At 31.3% G+C, this 23868-nt stretch overlaps 1 protein-coding gene across 3 annotated transcripts in view; it reads left to right on the top strand.

The window, feature by feature from the left end:
* Positions 1-23639, top strand: part of LOC115874318 (potassium voltage-gated channel protein Shaw-like) — a 162510-nt gene extending 138871 nt beyond the window's left edge. For 2 of the 3 annotated variants that reach the window (XM_030889424.1, XM_030889423.1), the window contains exons 6-11: positions 12254-12463; positions 14903-15056; positions 15622-15729; positions 22209-22310; positions 22377-22619; positions 23419-23639. In XM_030889424.1, the coding sequence (XP_030745284.1) occupies positions 12254-12463; positions 14903-15056; positions 15622-15729; positions 22209-22310; positions 22377-22619; positions 23419-23606 (1005 nt within the window). In that variant the 3' untranslated portion in view covers positions 23607-23639. The remainder of the gene's footprint in view (positions 1-12253; positions 12464-14902; positions 15057-15621; positions 15730-22208; positions 22311-22376; positions 22620-23418) is intronic. The other variant, XM_030889425.1, reaches the window with a different exon arrangement.
* Positions 23640-23868: the final 229 nt, after the last annotated feature.

The following is a 23868-nucleotide window of genomic DNA, read 5'->3' as shown; positions in this document are numbered from 1 at the left end:
GGATTTCCCAAAGGTTGCTCTGACTACCGACCAGCAAACGTCTCTAAAAGAAGCTATACTGGACGAAGTAGTGGCGGTCGGATGGCAACACATCGATCTACAAAATGTGGGTCAGCTGCGTTTTGCGGGGATACACTTTCGAGTGGGCATGATCCTCATAGATTGTGTATCTCAAGAATCGGCGAATTGGTTGGTGGAAATCGCACTTAAGCTTAAAAATTGGCAAGGGCCGGAACTGGTTGCAGTGAAGGGAGAAAACATCCCTAAAGGGGCGGCCATAACGGTCTTTCTGTCGAGGAGCAAGGGGAAAGACACCACCTACCTGCTGAGCCTTATCCGAGGTCAGAACTTCAATGTAAGAACATCGAGTTGGCGAGTCATTAACTCGAGGGAGGAAGGTCATGGTCAGGTCCTTACAATAGGAATTGACCTCAAATCCAAGGAGGCAATAGAGAAAGAGGGACATATCCTCTATTATAGATACGGGACAACACCGGTAGGTCTAAGGAGAGACCAAGTTAAAGAGGTAGAGAGAATGGAGACAGATCTTCCAGCCTCCACCTCACGGGTTCCTCAGCCGGACGCAAGCTCCTCGACTATGAAGAGCAGCACGGAGGGCCAAACTCCAACCGTGGAAGGGTAAGTGTACCTTCGGAGGAAAAACTGTTGTCAGACGAGGATGGGAAATACCCTGTCCTCTCTACAACAGGGGTATGGTGGGTTATAGATTGTGTGATGACTCCCCTGATTGTGTGATTAACCCCCCCTCTTACTCATTCTACATTCTACATTCTACGCCCACCCCTCATAAATTTTAGTATAAATATTTTCCAACTCCACCGATAACAGATTTTCTTTTCGTAAAATGGTCCTTCTAGTTGTTAATACATTTTTTGTGTCTTGAAAAAAAAACGCCACATCGCATAGTTTTTGTGATAATTTTTTTAAAGAATTTATTTTTCCAAAGCACAGCTAAAAATATACAGGGAGTTCCAATATTGCATGGACATAGAACAACTACGTATTTTTTGGATCAAAATAAGTTAATTGCACATAATTTCCCTTTATACAAAAGTGCTTCGTTTGACCATTAGAGGGCATCAATCAAAGATAAACTCGAACGTTAATTAATTTAAAAATTATTATTTTTTTAGCCTTTTTATGAAGCTGATCGTGAAATATAATTTGTTATGGTTTTAATATGGTACCATACACCTCCATAATTTCATGTGACAAAAACATTTTTTGTAAGTCAGCTTTTTAGAAATAATTTTTTTCCTCAAAAAATATGCACGATGGTGTTTTATATACCAGACAAAAAAGTAGTAAATACTAGAAGGACTATTTTACGAAAAGAAAATCGGCCGTCGGTGGAATTGGATAATATTTATACTAAAATTTAGATAGGGGTGGGAGTAGTTTTCACCTTTCCCGCACTTTTTCTCGAATTTTGTGAAAGTCAAATATTAGAGCAGTTAGCAAAACATAGACACTCGAAATCTCAGTCAAATCGGAATAACGTTTGTTAAAATATCTGAAAAAATGTGTTTATTTTTTTAATGTTTGATGCCCTCTAACGAACAATCGAAGCAAGTATAGAGGTAAATTGTGTTCAATAAAGTTATTTTAATTCCAAAAATACGTAGTAGCTCTATGTCAATTGAATATTGGGACACCCTGTATTTTGCTTAATACAAAAACAATAATTAATTAATTTGAACATTTCACACAATAACTATTTTTTTATTTAATAACAAATTTGTTTTGCTCAACGAGAAATCAACAAATGATTATTTTAGTGTATTTTTTATTGGCCTATTTTATTTAGTCTTTGAAAATACATTACAATATCAGACTTTATACTTATAAGACGTCATTCGTCTAATATTTTTGATAGGACCGCTTTCAATTCTAAATTTCGAGAAAAAAAAAATAATTTTGTACATTTTAGACAAAAAGTAAAACTTCTCTTATTTAATGACACATTATATTTCATATCAATTAAACTTTTAGTTACTTATAGTACGAGAGCTAGCAACGTCGGGAAAACAAGTATTTTAAGACGTCTGGCTCTTTGATATATCTTTTATTATGCTCTCTGGAATAGCATGCGGCCCGTCTGGCTGCCGATACCCGTTGCGTTCACACTGCGCACCCAAAGAAGATCCTCTATTTTTTACTTAGCGCTTTAAATTCTAGTATTGAATAAAAATCGAGCAAGTCTCCATTAACTCGGCGCGTAGAGCTTTCGCCTATGAAGCGAAGGTCAGTGGTTCGATACCGGCTGGGGGTGGAACTTTTTTATTTTTTTTTCGTTTATATTCTGATAGTAAAGTATTAAATATTTGCTTTCTTATCACCAGAACGGATGGCGCTTATGGGTTTATGATCCGTAGTGTATATAAGTAGAATTTGATACTTTCATTTGTTTTGAAGGATTATTGTGGTAATTAATTATTAGGCAGGTTTAGGATGGTTTGACTGCCGCGCCGGTAGGTTGCGTTCACTACTGCGCATCACATGTGTACAGGGTGTCCCATTTTTGTGCGTGTTTTGGGATTTCTCGTTTATAATTTCATTTTAAAGATTTAAACATAATATATAAAAATTAACATTTTAATGCTTTATTAAGGTAATTTCTGCCTGTCTTTCTTCAAAATATTTTTTTCAGCTGTTGTTTATTATTTTAATAATCATTTTAATAATACTTTTTAACAGATTGTTATCTAAAAGCTACACAAGTTTATTTTCAGTTCAGTTTGTTAAGATAACGATGGAAAACAAAATTATCTGGTTAAATTAAATAAAATAAAATAATAATACTTTCTAAACAAGATTGATTAATGTTAATGTGTATAAAATGCGCAAATCTAAGGGTAGAATATTTAGTTACATAAAAAACTAGCAAAGTAATGTGAAAAAAAATGCATCATTGTATCTTCACTCATAAACGAGAAATCCAAGATATCCTAAATCCCAAAAAACGCACGAAAATGAGACAGCCTGTACCCATGTGATCCGCAGTAGTGAACGCAACCTACCTAATTAATTACCACAATAATCCTTCAAAACAAATGACAGTATCAAATTCTACTTATATACATTACGGATCATAAACTTATAAACGCTATCCGTTCTGGTGATAAAAAAGCAAATATTTAATACTTTACTATCAGAATATAAACGAAAAAAAAATAAAAAGTTACACCCCAGCCGGTATCGAACTACTGACCTTCGCTTCATAGGCGAAAGCTCTACGCGCCGAGTTAATGGAGATTTGCAGGATTTTTATTCAATACTAGAATTTAAAGCGCTAAGTAAAAAATAGAGGATCTTCTTTGGATGCGCAGTAGTGAACGCAACGTGTATCGGCAGCCAGACGGCCTGCACGCTGTTCCAAAGAGCATAATAAAAGATATATCAAAGAGCCAGATGTCTTAAAATACTTTCTCGAAAACGTTGCTAGCTCTTATACTATTAATCGAGGGCGGAATTTTTAAATTTATTGTTGCCAACCATGGAAATATTTGGCGCCGGGCTGACTAACTAGAATTTATATTTTGCGCTGGGGATTCAGGTGGTAGATCTGCTGTAAAAAATGTCAAGTTGCCGTATTTATTTATTTATTTCCTGACATTGTCGTTCGTTTTGACACTTTAGTTTTATATTACGAGTTTTTTGTTAAATAAATAGTGTTGTGATACTTTAAGCTTAAACATGTTTAGTAGCAGATCTGGCAGTCGAACATTGTTCTTTTTAGAACCTCTTTTAGTGCAAGATAGCTTAAGAGCCATAAAAACTCATTGCAACTTTATTAGAATATTTTGAACAGGAAAGCGGTAGTAATGACTCTTAAGTGCTGTTGAGAAGGTGAGTTTTGTTGATGTAGATAATAACTGTTTTTATATTTATAATTAATTTATTTGTTTCCTAAAATATTTTGATTAAAAGAAAGTATATAAAAGTGGGCAATGCTCTGCCGGTCAAGTTTAATCACGTGACTAAAAGTTTATTTGATATGAACCATAAATATCTATTTTACTGAATGAAAATTAACAAAATGATTTACTCGTACAGGGTGATCCGACTTGTATTCGCGAAACTTCAGCAGCTTATTCCGCAGATAAAAATAAGTCAAAAAGTTTGTATAAATGTATGTTTTAGAATGTTTCATTTCGGAGAAATAGAATGTAAACATTTTATTTTGATTTCTATTTTTCCCAAGTAATTTCTGAACTAACGTCGACGTTTGGATAAAATTGGGTTTCTGAGACTTTCTTGGCATGGGAAATTTGACTTCAATGTGAATATAACTCCTACTTGTAGGGGGAACCCCCTACATCTAGTAGGAGTTATCAATCACTTTTCATCCGTACCTGTTTAAAACTACTGAGTACATTTTCGCTATTTTCTTGGTAAAAAAGGCATCTTGTCAAAAATCGCTACGAGTAACCGTTCTCAAGATATTTGGTATGTTAATTATCAATACCATGTCCCCATCGAAAAAAATTGAACATGTTACTAAGATAGTTAGATGTACGATAGTTATTATACTGAAATTACAAATTGGAAATGTTTTTGCGCCAAAGGTTCAAGTTCCCGAATTTATAAATTTTGCCAAATAAATCTAGTTGTCAATCAACCTGTTTATCTTTTTCTATCATGACATTTATTGGTAATTTACATTCCAAATATCTTGAGAACGGTTACACGTGGCTTTTTTTGTTAAAAGGTAATTTTATGTAAAAATAGTTTAAATTTATATTTTTTTACTCAATAGTTTTATACAAGAACGGACGAAAAGTTATTAATTTTCAAATCATTTAAAAAATATGTAGGTGGGTCGCTTATAAGTAGAAGTCATATTGGCGTCAAAATCAAATTTCTCATGTCAAAAAACACCCAGACACCAATTTTTGTCTAAATAACTACGTTAGTCCAGAAATTATTTTGATAAAATAGAAATACAAATTCTGCACTCTATATCTCCGAAACGAATAAGCATTTTAGGACATAAATTTATACGAACTTTTCTATTTATTTTTATCTGCAGAATATGCTGGCGATGTTTCGCGAATAAAATTTGGACCACTCTGTATAATTCATTAGGCAGTTTTGCGTAAGCCGGTAGAGAGTTGCTGCGGCTGACTACAAAATTCTGTCAAACGGAATTTGGAATGAAACCGGTGCGCGCTGTACTCCGCCATTTTGAAAAGTATTGCCTACTTTGAATTTATACAGGGCCTTATACATTTTTTAGTTTATACTCTTACAGCGCTTTTACACACGCTGGCAAATTTAAAGTGATATATATTTTTTATTTTTAACCCTATTTTCATGATTTTTTTAGCAAACCGTATATAAATAAATCATCTTTAATTCGTAAACTCAGTTTATTATAAACTTTAGTATTTGCATTATTATACAGAGTTAACCGAAGGGTTGTTTGTTACTCTAACTTTAAAAAACCTTGTGCAATAATTTCATTAGTAAATTTTACTGAAACTTTATTTTTCGGACAGAACCACACATACTGTACAATCGTACAGTATGTGTGGTATTTGTGTGGTATTTCAGCCATTTTTTTTATGTGGTATTTCAGCCATAGTCAGTGTAGATAGTTTTCGCGTTAAGAATAATAATTTTAAAAAATATGTGGTCATCTTTTGACAAGTTTATATTAGTTTATGAATTGCAGCAAAGATTATGTGGTGTGTGGTATGAATATTTTTGTAATTTTTTGGATTGTATTCGACACTTTTTTTTTATATGAAACAACACTGATGAATGTTAGCCGAAACGTTTTTTTTAACTAAATAAAGATAATGAAAAATCAAATTAAAACTTAATCAGCGTTTTTTCCCGAACCTAAATCCCAAGAAAATCAAAAATTTTAGAATATTTAGAAACATGGTTCAAGAATATCAAATTTTCCAAGTATATTCATATTTTAGCTCATCTTGAACAAGAGCAACGGCTTTTCCACAATCTACCACACTAACGACATTCAATCGTAGGTATGCAAAATGTAATTGTGACGTAATAATATTACATTACGACAGTAGTCACCAAAGCCACTTCGTCATATTAAAAAATAAATAAAATTGAACGAGAAATAAATTTGTGCAATAGGAAGGATGGCAACCATTCCGAACATGTAGAGCATTAGAAACTACTTTGTAATAAGTTGATTTATTTATAATAGCTACGATTAATATTATGCATATTATTTAGATCGCACACTGAGATTTCAAATTCAAAATAAAAAAAGTTAAAAATAATATCTTTAAGTTGCTGACCTGAATATCATTTTTCTGCTCGATGTTCCTTATTCAATGTTAATTAGCGCTGATCAATATTGTTGAGATAAATATAATCAGATTTAAAAAAAAACAGAATCGGACTTGAAATTATTTTAAATAACAATTAAATAGTTTCGTTGTTGTTAAGGTACCCAAAACAAAAAAAAATATAAAATGTAGCACATCTTTGTACTCAGGAGAACGAGTTCTTTCAAAACCTGAAATAAAAAAATGCAGGTCCGTATTTAAAAGAAAATAAGTTCAACAAATTATCAGCTAATTTGAAAATCTAAAAATACTATCAGATAGCTCTAATAAAGTGGCTATGAGAATGTGGAATTAGTTTTTTGATTTTCTAAAAAGGAAAAAATAAAATTGATTTTCAAAAAAATCCGTTTTTTCCAAAAAAACTCAGCAATTCTTGAAATTCTTAAAACTTTTACGGCATCTTGGTGAACATCCCAAAGCGTAACTTTGCATACCCTGTAATTTTTAGCACCCTGTATAGTAGAATTTTTTTTAAATCTAAGTTTCATATTCATTGATAAATTGGAATTAAATGGCAGCCTCTGCAACGATGTTGTAGTCAAAGTCTGTCTACATCAAAGATTTTAACTCATTCAGTAACTTGCATTAGGGGGTAATTGTTGACATCAAATGAAGTTATCTAGTAAAGGAACATCAAAAACTAAATGACGCATTTGTAACAAACACCGTTTAAATTTTTGTCGTCCATGTTTTAAATTGTTTTATCTTTCTGCTTCCGAGAATAGGGAAAATATACTCTTTGAAATGTGCTTTGTGGCTTTTGTTTCAAGTAAAGAGACACGAGGTATTTGTGTCTACGAGGATTCTGAGTTCCAGTGGCGTTCTATAAATCAAATATTTGTCAGTAAATGAAGGTTTATTTGATTTGTTGAAAAGTTAATTAATCTTACATTAAATATCTATCTGGTGAATTAGTAGATATGATTTTTGTGCTGAACGGCAAAAAATAAATAATCACTATAAAAACAGAAAATTATTGTACAAACACTGGTTTTGGTTATAAACATTAGTTTCAGAACACTTATTTGGATACAAAATAGTGTAATAGGAAATAGCTAAATAATAACATAAGAAGTGTAGAAGTTGTAATCAAAATACGCAAAATAGACACAGAAACACAAAATCGCTTAAAATAAAGTACTTTTCTTTAAAAGAGGTATAAAAACTGCAAATCATAGTTCTTCAAATTATGTAACTAAGATAAAATACAGGATGTTTCAAAAAACATGTGCCATCTCTCGTGGGGAGATTCCTCACGTAAAAATAATATTTATTTTTCATATCAACATAGGTTCGATTCTGCTTTTTTTCGTAACTACAGGGTTTTAAAATCTTATTACTTTTTCAGTTGATTATAATATTTTCCAAGTACTTTTAGCATTTCGAATTAAATTTTGGTAAAAGTTATTATAAATGCAACATATTTTAAAGATAAAAAAGTGTCGACATACTCACCAGGGACATGCATATGGGTTATCACTGGAATATTTAAAAAAAAGCATGTACGCTACTGACTTTTTTCCTGTTAGCGAAATAGTTTAAGCAGTTTAATGCCGATTATAAATGTTTCTTGATATTTTGTCGATTTCGGTCTGTTTAACGAGATAAACTCAATTTTATTAATTTGCACAATTTGCATTAAAAGCCTTAATCCAAGTCTAATAGTTAAAATGTTTTTATATCATTAACTTGCGAAAGCTTTAAATACCTAAGTACTCACTGATTTCCCATCAAAAAATATGAAAAAATGTTCTTATAAACATGTACATGGAAATGCATAGTTTTAGAATTATAATAATTAATGGTAATAATTTATTTAATAATAAATTAGGTAAAATATATAATTTATTAATTTATTTTTATTTTAATTTTATTAATTGTGATTAATAAAATTACGTTTATCTCATCAAGGATGCGGAATTCGACAAAATATCAAGAGATAACTTTTAATTGGCATTAAACGGTTTACACAATTTTGATATCAAAAAAGTCAGTGGCGCACATGCCAAATATTCCAGTGATAACCCATATGGACACTTTTTTAGTATTAAAATATGTAGCACTTATAGTAACTTTTACCTTCAAAATTTCATTCGAATTACTACAAGTACTTGGGAGAAAATTATAATAAATCGAGAGACCATTATGATTTTAACACCTTGTAGCTACGAAACAAAGTAGAATCCAGGGTAGAATCGGACGTATGTTGATATAAAAAATAAGTATTATTTTTACGTGAGAATTCTTCCCACGAAAGATGGCACATGTTTTTGGAAACACCCTGAATAAGGAGTTCTATATTAAATATTGAAGCGTTATTAGATAATGTAGCAAAATACATATAGGTATCATACAATTATGGTTACTTATTGATTTTAAAACGGACACTACTAGAAATCATTTTCTGCAAATTTAAAGCTCTTTCAAAATTTTAAAATTCATTTTATTAGTTAGTAAATAATTTTCCAAGGGCCATATTTCAAAAACCACTCATATGCTATATAAAATATTTAGTAGTTTGAGTATTGGAAAGGCCCAAAGGGTGTTTTTTGTGTGACGTTTCGTGACTTTATTGTATGATTTGTGTGATGGATAATTTTCTTATGCATTTGAAATACTAAATATTTTTGAATCACCCTAAGATTCCAACCCTTATACGATAGATAAGATTTTTAAATGTGCTCTTTTATTGCGCCTATACTATGCCTATACCTACATGTCTATAGCCGCCTATACATGTCTGTATAGTTCATATCAAATAAATTTTTAGTCACGTGATTTAGTCACTTTTAATCAAAATATTTTCGGAAACAGCCTTAAATGAGGTCGACTCAGCCTTAAATGAGTACTTGGGATTCACAATCCTGAGGTAATAATAGGCGGTTGAAGCGTAGTGCTAGCCACATTACCTTCCTTGTATACCGAACGGCTCTAGTATAGCAAGCTGTACCTTGCTACTCCCAAGGCGTTAAACGCTATATACGGGAGCTATTATTATTATTTTCGGAAACAAAAATACATTAATTATAATTATATAAACAGTTATTATTTACATCAACAAAACTCACTTCCTTAACAGCACTCAATGGACATAAAGGGCTATTACTACCGCTTTCCCATTCAAAATATTCTAAAAAGTTTGCGATCAGTTTTTCACGGCTATTAAGATATCTTGTAGCCACTTCGCACTAATAGAGGTTCTAAAAAGAACAATGTTCGACTGCAAGGTCTGCTAGTAAACATTTCTAAGCTTAAAGTATCACAATACAATCAATTCATTTAAACCAAAAACAAAAGTGTCAAAACGAATTAAAATGTTAGAAAATAAATAAATGTGACAACTTGACTTTTTTTATACCAGAGCTGGCACCTGAATCCCCAGCGGGAAATTTAAATTCCAGTTAGTCAGCCCGACGCCGAATATGTCCTTGGTGAGCAAAAATGGTTTAAAAATCGCGCCCTAGATTACATAACAAAAAGCTTAATTGATATCGCGTATACAGGGTGGTCCGAATTGTATTCCAGAAACTTCGGCAGCATATTCTGCAGATAAAAATAAATAAAAAAGTTTGTATAAATGCTGGTCCCAAAAGGCTGAGTTTGAGAGATACCGGGTGTAGAAGATTCATTTTTATTTCGATTTTTTCCAAATAATTTCTGAAATAACGTCAATATTTCGATGAAATCGATGTCTGGGAGTTTTTTGCCATGAGAAATTTGATTTTGATATCAATATGACTCCTATTTGTAGGGGGCGCCAACTACATGTCTTTTAACTGTTTTTAAGAGTAGTAACTTTTCGTCCGTACCTGTATAAATCTACTAATAGTAATATATATTTCCGTGACGTAAAAATTGTCTCTTGGTAGAAATCGCTACGAGAAGCCGTTCTTGAGATATTTAGAATGGAAATAGTCAATACATGCCATTATTGACGAAAAATAAACATGTTGAGTAGATAGTTATTTGACTGAAATAATAAATTTGGGAAATAATATTTTAAATTAATCATAATTTTTTCTGCGAAAAAAATGATGATAAAAGAGTTGCTGTTCAACTTTTGGCACAAAAACATTTCAAATTTATGATTTCAGTCTAATAACTATTTAGTCGACATGTTTAATTTATGTCAATAATGGCAGCTACAATAACTTTAATTCCAAGTGAGATACTTGGAATTGGAGAACCATTACTCGTAGCGATTTTTACCAAGAAACCTTTTTACGTAAAAAAACGTCGTAAATGTATATTTTTTACTTTAGTAGTTACTAGTTATGTGACCATTCCCATGAGAACCGGCGCATCATCACTCTGGTCCCAGGAATCGACATTGCAACTCAGCAAGATCCTGGGAGACGTAGTTTACTTTTTAAATCACATTGTATTAATAAATCATTCCTTGTTCTGTTGTCGTACTGTACTAAGCTTCTAAGTTTTTGAATATAAATAAATTTTTAAAAACGAACTTCTGCCGTCGAACGATTTAAGTGGCGCAGTCGGTAGGATTACACGGTAGGATTACACGGTAGTGCTTTCTTTAACTGTAAATTCGACTGTATATCGAGAGAAATCCTACTCGGGTTTTCAAATCCGCCAGTGTGATCCGAAAAGAACCAGACCACAACTAGCAAGGGGTCGGAAAGGGACTGGAAAAACCTAAGGTTAGTGCCATTTTCTTTTACCCTATTGATCCTCTGTTTAAGGCCGTCGATAGGAATAGTTAGGGCAAATTAGATTTAGTTCAGTCTATTGAAGGCAAAAACACGTAGAAATAAGCAAAAAAAAACGAAAGCTATTTCAGAGAAAATAGAAAGTAAAATAAACAAATAAAAAGTTTATTGATTAATTTTTAGGCTAGGAAAATATTACTTGACCTTTTAAAGTAGCGCAAAATACTTCTAGATCAATATAATGAAAATATTTTATTTTTAAGAAACGGAAATTTTAATTTTGATTCAAAGACGCAAGTTTGAATTAGAGCTATAATTTCAAAATATTTTCAAAGATTTAATTAATAAAATTTTGATCAAATCTATAAGTTAAAAGATATGGCAAATCAATTGATTCCACCAATTGAATTAACAACAAATAATCAAACTTCAATAATAAATATTTTAATCAGTATTTGCTTTATATTAATTATTGTCTTAATAATTATAAGAAGAAAGAAAATTGCATTATTTTGGAGATCAATGATCAATAAATCGAAGAAAAAGAAGATTGGTCCGAATTCGAAAACCACATCCGTTATTTTCGAATCTTAAGGAGGGAGGAGTTATGTGACCATTCCCATGAGAACCGGAGCATCATCACTCTGGTCCCAGGAATCGACATTGCAACTCAGCAAGATCGTGGGAAACGTAGTTTACTTTTTAAATCACATTGTATTAATAAATCATTCCTTGTTCTGTTGTCGTACTGTACACTAGCTTCTAAGTTTTTGAAAATAAATATATTTTTAAAAACGAACATCTGCCGTCGAACGATTTAAGTTACTAGTTATTTTTTACTTACTAGTTTTACTTAGTTAGTTTTTTAGTTTTTAGTAGTTTTATACAGATACGGAGGAAAAGTTATTACTCTTCAAATCAGTTAAAAAATATGTAGGTGGTGCCCCCTTCAAGTAGGAGTCATATTGACATCAAAATCAAATTTCTCATGTCAAAAAAAAACCCAAACACCAATTTTCATCCAAATGTTGACGTTACTTCAGAACTTTATATGATCTTTTTTACTTTTTTTTTATCTGGAGAATATGCTGCCGAAGTTTCCGGAATACAGTTCGGACCACCCTGTATATGTTTCGTTCATAAATGTCTGTACAAAATATATCTACAAATGGAGAAAATATGGGACTTTAGTTTTTTCATACATTAATAAATAATATTTTCTTTTATTGACAGGATAATAAAGAGAACAGCTTCAAAAGTATACCGGAAGGCCTGTGGTGGGCTATAGTTACCATGACAACGGTAGGTTATGGGGACATGGCCCCTAAGACCTACGCGGGCATGTTCGTGGGGGCTCTTTGCGCGCTTGCCGGGGTGCTCACTATTGCCTTACCTGTTCCAGTTATAGTATCGAACTTCTCCATGTTTTATTCCCACACACAGGTACGTTATTTTGTTTACTTTGTACTGAACATGAATTTCCTTTTTAACTTTACAAACGTTTTTTTTTTCACCTAAAACATGTTTATTATATTGGAAAACTATTTTTATTGGTCAAAAAGCTATTTCATGTTTCAAAAAGTACTAAGAAATTTATAAGTTTGAAAATACAATATTAGAACACAAATTCAGAGTAATGACCTGTAGGTCTATTATTGTTAATATTAAAGCAAGGCGTTATCTCTAAACTTATAAGATATATTGTGGAACAAGTTATATGGATGACGCTAACCAAATTTACACGTATGCAAATGTAAAAAGTACAATTTTGTGATATTAATGATTATAATAGTAGTCAGCTGCTACTATTTCGGTCTTGATTTTAGGTAGGTTAAAGATAACCATTGTTCTATATTAATTTTTTCTCACCCTGTATAATTTTTTGGGTCAAGTTTTAATTTGATTTGTACAATAGTTATGTTAACTACATATGGGTAAATTCCAATTTAGGCAGCTTTTATTAAAATTTAAAAATTGTCCTTTATTTTTAGAAAATATTAAATATGTCAAAAACCTTATATATTAGGCATATACTTCTTTAATAAAACTCACCTTTATTTCTGCTCGAATACGAAAATCAATTAATATATATGCTGTTCCATTACAAAAAACACAACTTTGATTGTGTAACTTTTTTTGGGGAAACCCTGTAGAACTCTCTATATTTTTTTAGTTTTAAAAGTGCTCAGAAATAACCTACATATGCTCACAAAATTTCATTTGAATACACACTGTCGTTCTCCTTGGAGCCTCCACGTTATATAAGAGGCGCCACCCTGTATAAAGTTGTCTATAAAACCTAAATCCGATAGTTAAATAAAAATAAAGGCAACATATCGATAATACATGAGCGATATTTTATTTATCGTTAATGTTTTCTGATATTTGTCGTCATGCTAGTTGTGCTCTGTTATTTACTATTATGTAAAGAAATACAATATTAGTAACAAGAAAAAGTTACTAATAGCAAACTAATAGTATATTACATACCGAGGAGGGAAGTGTCCCATTAATCTCTAGAGATTGATATTGTTAATCGAGACGTCGAGATTAGCTAAATCTCGAGACAATAATGAAAACTTTCCTCCGAGGTTTGTATACCATTTTATTTACAACCACATCATTAATTAAAAAATAGGGACAGTATTTTATTTTGAAGTCGGAAAGTTCTGATAATGAAGACTGCTTTAATATTGGTATTCCATGAGAACTTACAGAAGCTGCAAAAAGAGCAGAAGCCAGTTTACTTCCAGAGAAAAGTAGGGGACGATATGAAATGGCATTGAAAGTATATTAAAAATGGTGTGCCGAAAGAAATGCTAAGAATATTGCTTCGGAGACAGTCTTGATGCCATATTTATTGACATGGCAAGGCAAGAAAAACTATCTACTCTTTAGGCTACGTACAGCGTGATACGGACAATGCTAGAATTAAGGGAAAAGACTGACATATCGAAATATCACAAACTCGTCGCTTTTTTAAAACGCCAGAATGTAGGTTTTAAGCCAAAGAAGTCTAGCATTTTTACCTTCAACAAATAAATGTATTAAAATCTTCAATTATTATTGTTAATCTTCTTGTTTATTTTTGTTGATGTTAGATAAGTATTTAATAAAGATATTACAAGAATATTTTGCTTAATTAAATGAGGCAAGAAATAAGAAAAACCGAGTGAGGGAAATGGATGAGAGAAATGGAAGAGGGAAGAAATGTAGATGATATGACACTTTCAAATTTTTTAAAAGTCAGTAGTGTCAGTATTACATATATGTGGTTGTAAATAAAATAATATATACATTTTTAAAACAACTTTATACAAGATTGCCTTAAATTTTTGACGCAGAATAAGATAAAAAATGGAAAATACAAAAATGGAAGATTCTATTTGAGATAATCCAATTTTAGTATTTTGCATAAAATTCTATGCTCCTGATATAATGTTTAACAAAATACTATAGAAATTTAAGTAGAGATTTTTAGTAAGAAAGCTTTTTCTGGTTAAAGTGGAAGTGCAACGAAAAAATTGTCGACCATACCTGTTGGTATGGTCGGCTAAAAAATACATTTTAAAGAGAAAGTATACCCCACAAAAATGTATATTAATTTTGGTGAGATATACTTCTAGAGATTAAAATATATTCTAATTTGTATGAAAAGTAGGTCATTTTTCTCCATTAATAATCTTTTAATAAAAGATAATAATCTTTTAATAAATTGGTTATGTAAAAAACTAAATTTTACATCTCCACGAATAAATAGATTGAGATGGATTTTCTAAATCTTCTTCGCCTTCTGACACAAAAATGTATAATTATCTAAAATAACGCCGTAATTAATTTCCACAAATGAAAAATAATATATCGTATGTTGAAAATTTTTAGGCAAGAGCAAAATTACCAAAGCGTCGAAGAAGGGTATTACCTGTAGAGCAGCCCAGAAGAAAGAAAACCGACAATGTTGGAAATAGAAGAGTAAATGCCATTAAACATCACCATCCAGCTATCATTAAAGATGCATTTGGACCTACCAAGATTGGTAATGCTTTTAGTATTTAAGTATTAACTATTTTATTATTTAAGTATATACAGTGCTTTTATTTTAACTGTGAACATAGCCTATAATATAAAGTTTATAATCATCTGCTGATGATGCTAACATGGTTAGCGAAACGCGCGTCCAGTGCAAAAGTAAAAGTGTTTTGGTGTATTGTGGTGATTTAGTGTTTTTATTTTGCTTTCACCGTTAAAATAAAAGCACTGTATAACTATTTAATTAATATAAGATTTCTTATCTTTTAATAAATATTACGCCATAAAATTTATTATAATTTTTATTTTATATTAACTTACCTAATTTTAACGTCTTGTACTAAAATATTTAAACGTTCTCTGTCGTAAAATTTAAACAGCTAAGAGGTAAAATTGATTTCCTTGTATCAGGTTTATGTTTGAGGCTAACAGTAAAAGAGGGCGCCAGCTCATACAGGATATATTTCTTATTTGAGATGTTATATTTAAAAACTTATTTGTAGCTCTCAATAATATTTTATAGAAAATTGTCAGGTTGTTGTAATTTTTAGAAACAATATCTAAATTTTTAGGTAATGCTAATGGAGTACCAGTAATAAATTTATCTTTGCAAGGACCTTCAGTACCTAATCTAGCAGTATTATCTCACAATGGACCATATAGTATACAATCCCCCGAAGGTATCTATTTATATTTTTAACTTGCATATCTTTATTAGATAGTGGAAAAAAAATCTAAAAAAATATTTGTATTAAATTGCAAAAAAATTGTATATGGAATTTGTGTTTGTGGCTTACAATCCTGGGGTATTTTTTTGCAGCAAACTTTTAAGATACTTTTGAAATTAAGTAAGGTATTTTATATAAGTAAGGTATTTTACATAATTTCAAAGATTATGATATACCGTTTTTATAGTTCGTTTATTAAGTTCTCAAACTTAAATTTAATTTGAACAATATATGTTCTAATATGATTATTTCGAGGGGTACCTCACACTTTAAATCGGAATTAAATTTACATTTTTTTGGCAGTCGCTGGCAGTCATTGGCAGTCGTACGGCAGTCGCCTATAATAATTAGATGGCAATCATAGGCAGTCTTCTTCACAGTCGGTGGCAGTCTCTTGAAAGTAAAATTATATTTTGGCAGTACATGTACATTTTTTATCCAAGTGAGACACCCCTCGGATTATTGTTAGTTCCCAGGTGTTAGTACGCAGAAAAAAAATCGTGGGTGTTTGGAAAGGCTCGAAAGAAAACAATTATGTTTTGCGACTTTATTGTCGTTTCTTCAGGCACCAAAAAATATATTAATTTATATGCCTACAAATATTCATGGAGATTCCAACCGCTAACACTAAGACACATACAGACGAACGAACAGAAACTTAACGGGTATTTTTTTGCCCGATGTGCACCCGATGCTAGGTTTATGTCCTACTCGGTATGTCGTTTTTTCCTGCGAATATTTGTTCTGTGTGTGTATGTTTAATTTACTCAGTATTAATAACATTTTGTAGAAAATGCAAATAATTTTATATTGATCAGTTATTACACCCTTCTGGCATATTAAAATTTGATTAAGTATTACACTCAGATGCAAAAAAAACGGCTTATATTTTTAGAGTATTATATTTTTGTTATCTTTAGCCATATTTTCATGCTTTTTTAGCAAGCTGTATATAATTATATCAACTTTAATTCGTAAACTCAGTTTTTTATAAATTTTAGTATTTTGTATATTATCCAGGGTTAATCGAGGGGTTGTTTTTTTACCCTAATTTGTGAACTATATATTACTATGAACTGCCCATCATGTTCGACGTTTGGAAAATGCTTGACAGGAGGGTTAGAGGTCGCGAAGCGATACCAGCTTCTTTAAATGAACTTCGCTTGGCCCTTAAAAAAGAATTGGAAAACATAACACAATATGATATATAACACAATATGATAAACTATTAGGGTATTTTTTACATTTTTTTTCTGTTTGTATACTTGAGTATTACAGATGTTTTTTTTAATATCGTTGGTTCTGTTATCTATTAATGTTTATTAAAATCAGGACTCTATCGTTAGGCTTTTAGGTTTTTTTTAAATTTAGTATAGAGTATTCAATACCAAAACCATCTCAACATATTAAAAAATTATATCAAAAAGTAATGATAAATTGAAAAAATTGCAAATTATTGACAATAATAAAAAAAATGCTTAGAAGTCATGGTTTTGACCGTAAAATTATAACTTAGGAAAAATTACAAAGGAAATTATTTTACAGGGTGTTTTAAAGTTAGGGAAAAAAACAACTTCTCGATTAAACCTGTATTATATGTCAAATACTTCATAAAAAACTGAGTTTATGAATTAAAGTTGATATAATTATAAATAGCTAGATAAAATAGGGCTAAAAATAATAACTTTGCTGAGTATATCAATATAATAATAATAATGCTAAATGTTGTATAAGTTAATTATAGTTTAGCTTAGTTACTTAAATTCAAAAAATATGACATATTTTTTTTGTTTATTAACGAAACTCATTAAAATTAATTTTAATTTAATCTATATATGTTTTGCTTAATAGAACTTGCTCAGTAATATTATAATTGCGTAAGTAAAAGCGAACATTTTTAGACTGGTTTTTAAATCTTAGGCATTATTTGCGACAATTATTATATTTAACTTTTTTTTTCAGTCAAACGTAGTAAATTGTCGGTAGCAATTTAGCTGAGTTACATAATTTCAAAAACTATGATTTACACTTTTTATTCTCAATATAATCAAAAGGATTAACTTAAGAATAAAATCTGTAAATAAACAACCTAACCAAACCAAACCAAACCAAACAGAACATAATAAACAGATATAATAATAAACAGAACAAGTATTTAAATACAAAAATTTGTATTTAAATACTTGTTCAACCTAACCTAACCTAACCTGTTCTGTTTAGTATTACTTGATCCATGACGTTAAATTTAAATATTATGATATATTTTGTCTCTTAGGTCCTAGATATTTTTGTCGTAACAAACTTTTAAATTCCTATTTCTGCCGAAATAATGTAAGTAGTTCTAGCTAATTTATTATAACTTATTCTAGCTTATTTACACAATATAGTTTGCTCAGTAACATTAAAATTAGGTAGAGCACAGTGATGAGATGGATAAATGGTTTTCAACCAAGACCAAATTTGGATATGGATTGTATGGAAGAAGTAGTAGCTTACTTCTTCCCTATACACCCAAAAGTCCGTGATAACTTCTGTGATAACAACGTCTGTGATATAAATCAAACCGTAAAATGTGATAATAGTGATAATAATAAAACGATCTGTGATAGAATACTAAGCTTTAATAAGGACGAACTACTGGCGGCTTGTAATAAACTTAAAAATGGCAAAACTCCAGGACCAAGCAATATACCCGCTGAGATACTAAAAGAAGCAGTTTTATACCTACCAGAATATACATTAAAAGTATATAATAGATTAGTAATGGCACAAATTTTCCCAGAGGAATGGAAAAAATCAAAGCTGATCCTACTTCAAAAGGGTGAAAGTACAATTCGAAGTCCAGCAGCCTACCGTCCGATTAGTCGACTACAGGGTAAACTATATGAGCACTTGATACTAAATAAACTGAATGAAGAACTAGACAGAACAGGAGGGCTCTCAAACTATCAGTTTGGTTTTAGAAAAGGCAGACAAACGGTTGGAGCAATTGCTGAATTGCTAAAAAAGGCTTTAGAAGCAGCGGACTACGCACCGAACAACCGAAAGCTATGTGCTATGATAACTCTAGATGTAAGAAACGCATTTAATAGCGCATCTTGGCAAATTATTCTGGATAGATTAAAAAGGAGAGGCATCGAGAAGAGATTAATGCGACTTATCGCATCATATCTATCAGACAGGAAGTTGATACTAGCAGCAGATAACCAGGTTAAAACTGTGGAGATTAATAGTGGGGTACCACAGGGCTCGGTATTGGGTCCCACTCTGTGGAATATTTTATACGGCGACCTTCTTGAAACAAAAATTGCTGAGGGTACCAAACTAATTGGATTTGCGACCTGGCAATGGTGGTAGTGGCAAAAACTGAAGAGGCACTGATGAACACTGCCAACACTAGTTTGATTAGAGTCTTAAATTGGATGAAAAAAAAATAAACTTCAATTAGCCGCATACAAGACGGAGGCAATTTTGTTCACAACCAAAAGGAAAATTTCAGAAATACACTTTAACCTTGAAGACGTAGAAATTAAACTCAGCAAAACCAATAGATACTTAGGAGTATGGCTTGATACCAAAATGAAATTTGGCGAGCACATTGATAAAACGGTAACCAAAGCAAGCAAAACATTAGCTGTACGCGTCTACTTCCAAATGCTACTTCCTACTGTCGCGTAATGCTATGTCTACTTCCTACTGTCGCGTCTACTTCCAAATGCCGCTGGACCAAGAGCTTCTAAGAGAAGGGTTCTAGTGGGGGTCATTCACTCTCAACTTCTATATGCTGCACCTATATGGTACAAAGCAATGGAAAATAATAAATATAGGCAGAAAATAAACAGTGTACAGCGTACAGCGGCTATAAGAGTCAGCAGTGCCTACAGAACCATTTCTGCAGAGGCTGTTCGCGTTATAACGGGTATACCCCCAATGCATCTCTTGATTCAAGAACGAGTTGAAACCTACCAAGGAACTTTGAAAACTGAAGCTCGAAATAGACTATGGATAAAATGGCAAGAAGAATGGGTCAACGGCAAGTATGGAAGGTGGACGTATAGTTTAATTCCTAATATTAGAGAATGGATAGTGAGGCCACATGGTGAAGTAGATTATTATACCACCCAGGCCCTGTCGGGCCATGGGTGTTTCAAAAGTTATCTATTTAATCGAACGAAATCACCAACAAACCACTGTGTATACTGTAACAAGTTAGATGATGCTCAACATACCTTGTTGAATGTCCAAGATGGTCGGTGCTAAGACATCAGTACTATATAGCTATGAACATTCCTTTTACAGCAGAAACTATGATGAATAGCCTGAAAGGAGGAGAAAAAAACTGGACTCTGGCCTATACAGTGATAAGAGGAATCATAAAAACTAAAGAGGAAGAAGCACGTAGAAATACGTAGACAGTCCTCACGTCGAAGATATGCGAAAGCGGTACGGGCGTGATGTGTCGTAGAGAAGGGGAGGTGGTTTTAGTCAGTAGGAATCTGACACGCCGTCTTATGCAAGATTTCCTCCTCCTCTATAAAAAAAAAGGTAGAGCACAGCCAAAAATCGTTATGTTGCTCTGTTTATTACATCTAAAATAATTTGTTATCACATAATATTAAAATAAATACCTGGGAACCATTATTTATTAAATAGTGAAAGAAATAAGATACTAAAATTGTTTATGGTCTTTTACCCATATTGCGTTGTTTGGAAAGGTTGTTATCTCCGTCCTAATGTCAATTTTCTATCGAATCGTCATTTCACGACGATTGTATTTTAGTTTAGTTGAATAATTTTAAAGACCATGAGATAAGTTTTTATTGCCCATTTATAAAGTTTATAATATTAAGTTGAATTTAATGGTGCTACAAAAATAACTTTTATTTTGTAGATTTTTGCATAGCAAAAAACCCAGAATATTTTTAAGGAAGGTTTGGTATAATAGTATTTTCTAAATGACCACCAAATTATGTTAAAAATAGCAAAAAATAGTTATAGTAGTTTTTTTGTTACATTTTGGATACTTTTTTGGAAACTAATTTTTAGATTACAATATTTGTTAAATGTTGTAAGTAGTCAGATATATTTGATCTTAGTTACATAATTTCAAGGACTATGATTTGCAGTTTTTATTTCTATTTTATAAAGTACTTTATTTTGGGCGATTTTGTATTTCTGTGCCTATTTTGCGTATTTTGATTAGAAATTTTTCACTTATTATTCTATTATTGAGCTATTTCTTGTTAAATTTACCGTATGATCGAATAAAAACAGCTTCAGCGATGGCTATGAAATGAACATCGATGACATTTTCCATATAAATTTATATATAAAATGACAGCGCTCTTCATTTCATAGCCATTGCTGACGCCGTTTTTATTCGATCATACGGTATTTATACAATATATTAGCTTTAACCTAAAATATAATAATAATCGCATATACGAGATTGACATTGTTTTTGTGTTGTATTTTTACGATTAATTCTTAAATTTTGGATTATCCTAGTATTCAGTTATCCGAGGTTGCTCCCGCATGCATTACCTCAGATATTCGCGACTCCTCTGTACTATACAGGGTGGTTCGAAAGTATTCCGGAAACTTCGGCAGCCTATTCTGCAAATAAAAATAAGTAAAAAATTTCGTATAAATGTATGTTCTAAAATGCTTAGATTCGGAGATACAGGGTGTAGAAGTGTCATTTTTATTTCGATTTTTTTCTAAATAATTATTTTTTTTAAATTAATCTTCTTTTTTTCTTCGAAACAATGATGATAAAACAGTTTATGTTGAACTTTTGGCACAAAAACTTTTTTAAATTTATGATTTCAGTCTGATAACTTTTCATTCAACATGTTTTCAACATTTATGTCAATGATGACAGGTATTGATAATGTCGATTCCAAATATCTCGAGAACCATTACTCGTGACGAATTTTACCAAGAGACCTTTTTTACGCAAACAATTTCGTGAATATATATTTTTGTACTTAATAGTTATATACAGATACGGACGAGTTATTACTCTTCAAAACAGTTAAAAATATTTAGGTGGCGTCCTTTACAAGTAGGAGTCATATTGATATCAAAATCAAGTTTCTCCTAGACAGAAATTTTCATCCAAATATTGACGTTATTACTTCAGAAATTTTTTGGAAAAAATCTAAAAAAAAATAAAACTTCTACACCCTGTATATCTGAAACTAAGCATTTTAGAACATTTAACTTCTTTTTATCTGCAGAATTTGCTGCCGAAGTTTCCGGAATACAGTTCGGACGACCCTGTATATTTTCGTGTAAAAGTTCTATTCAAAATTTTATTGGCAGAGGAGATACAGCAACTTAGCAGGATCGAAATTATATTTAATTTAAGCAACCTATGTCCTGTTTAAATAAAACGTTCACATAATATTGTATTACTATTGTTATAGATGCAATACCAGCTTTACCAGCTACCTCTTCTAGTTTAGTAATATGGCCTTCTACTACAGGGAGCATAGAAACTTTGCCACTCCAACCAAAATATCTACCTGGTAATTACGAACCAATTTTTATGCAATTCTTAACTAATTCTCTTTGATTTTATATTATTTCTGAAGGCTTTCACAGAGAATCTAGCTCAGAACCTAGAGATGTAACTTGTTTAAATACCCCTCAAGATAAATCCAACAGCCCTTCAAGAAAACTGTCATTTTCGAGCAAGATATATCCTTCTGATAATAACAAAGATCAAGAAATAGTTGCAGCTAGTAGTCCCGCGTTGGCTATCGGTAGCTCTACAGAAGTACTAGTTAGTATTGTTGAAAATCAGACAAGGTTGAAGAAAAATTCATTTCTCTCAGGTATTTATTTACCCCAAAAAATATTAACCTATATTTTTTTTCTAGGTAATTGTAAAAAAGGTGGTTAAAATTTAACCATTTTTTTGCTGTTTAAAATATAAAATATATATTTCATATCAATTCAAATTTTAGTTACGTAATCGGGGAGGCGATTTTTAAATTCATTGTTGCCAACCATGGACATGTTCGGCGCCGCCGCGCCGTCGTGCTGACTAACTGGAATTAAAATTTTGCGCTGGTGATTCAGGTTGTAGCTTTGCTGTAAATTTATGTCAAGTTGCCGTAAAAAATGTCAAGTTGCCGCATTTATTGATTTATTCCCTGACATTGTCATTCGTTTTGACACTTTAGTTTTGTATTACTAGTTTTTGGTTTAAATAAATAGTGTTGTGATACTTTAAACTTAAAATGTTTACAAGCAGACCTTGCAGTCTAACATTGTTCTTAAATACCTCCTTTAGTGCGAAGTGTACAAGATAGCTTAATAGCCGTAAAAAGCTCAACCCAACTTTATTAAAATATTTTGAACGGGGAAGCGGAAGTAATGGCTCTTTATGATGTCTTTTAAGCGCTGTTAAGAACTTAAGTTTTGTTGATGTAAATAATAACTGTTTATATATTTATAATTAATTTATTTTTGTTTCCTAAAATATATTTTGATTAAAAGAAAATATGTAAAAGTGGGCAACGCTGTCAAGCTTAATCACGTGACTAAAAGTTTATTTGGTATGAACTGTATTTATAAAATTAATAAATCAATATTTTAGAGTCGTGATACACTAATGAATACTTTTTTTAGTTAATTCAGGTAGCGATGCGATATCACCTGCAGACGATTGTCCGTTATTTAATTCCCCAAGTACCGAGCTTACCACGTCCTCTGTAGAACTAGCAAATGATTCACAAGAACTAGAAGGCGAAAATAACAATACGGATAGTGATATGACCAATTGCAAAAACCTAAATAAAACCAGTGTTGTTGTGTAGTTTATTTTTTCAAATAAAGTCCGTTTTGTGTAAAATATGTAGGGTTTTATTTTAAAACAATTTTTGTTTTTTGGCGAATGCGCAAGATAATGTATATTTCACTACTTGCATATACTTGAAAATATATTCATCTATTACCTTAAATTATTTAATGATATATAAAATTAAATCTTATAAAATAATAAAAATTTATCTTAAAAATCTAAACATATTTCAAAAAAATCATATTTCTATTGTATGAATAACATATAAGGCAAAGCAA

Source organism: Sitophilus oryzae, unplaced genomic scaffold, assembly GCF_002938485.1.
Source record: "Sitophilus oryzae breed Bouriz unplaced genomic scaffold, Soryzae_2.0 scaffold_1274_pilon_pilon, whole genome shotgun sequence".
NCBI lineage: Eukaryota > Metazoa > Arthropoda > Insecta > Coleoptera > Curculionidae > Sitophilus > Sitophilus oryzae.
This window is presented reverse-complemented; position numbering and strand designations above follow the sequence as displayed.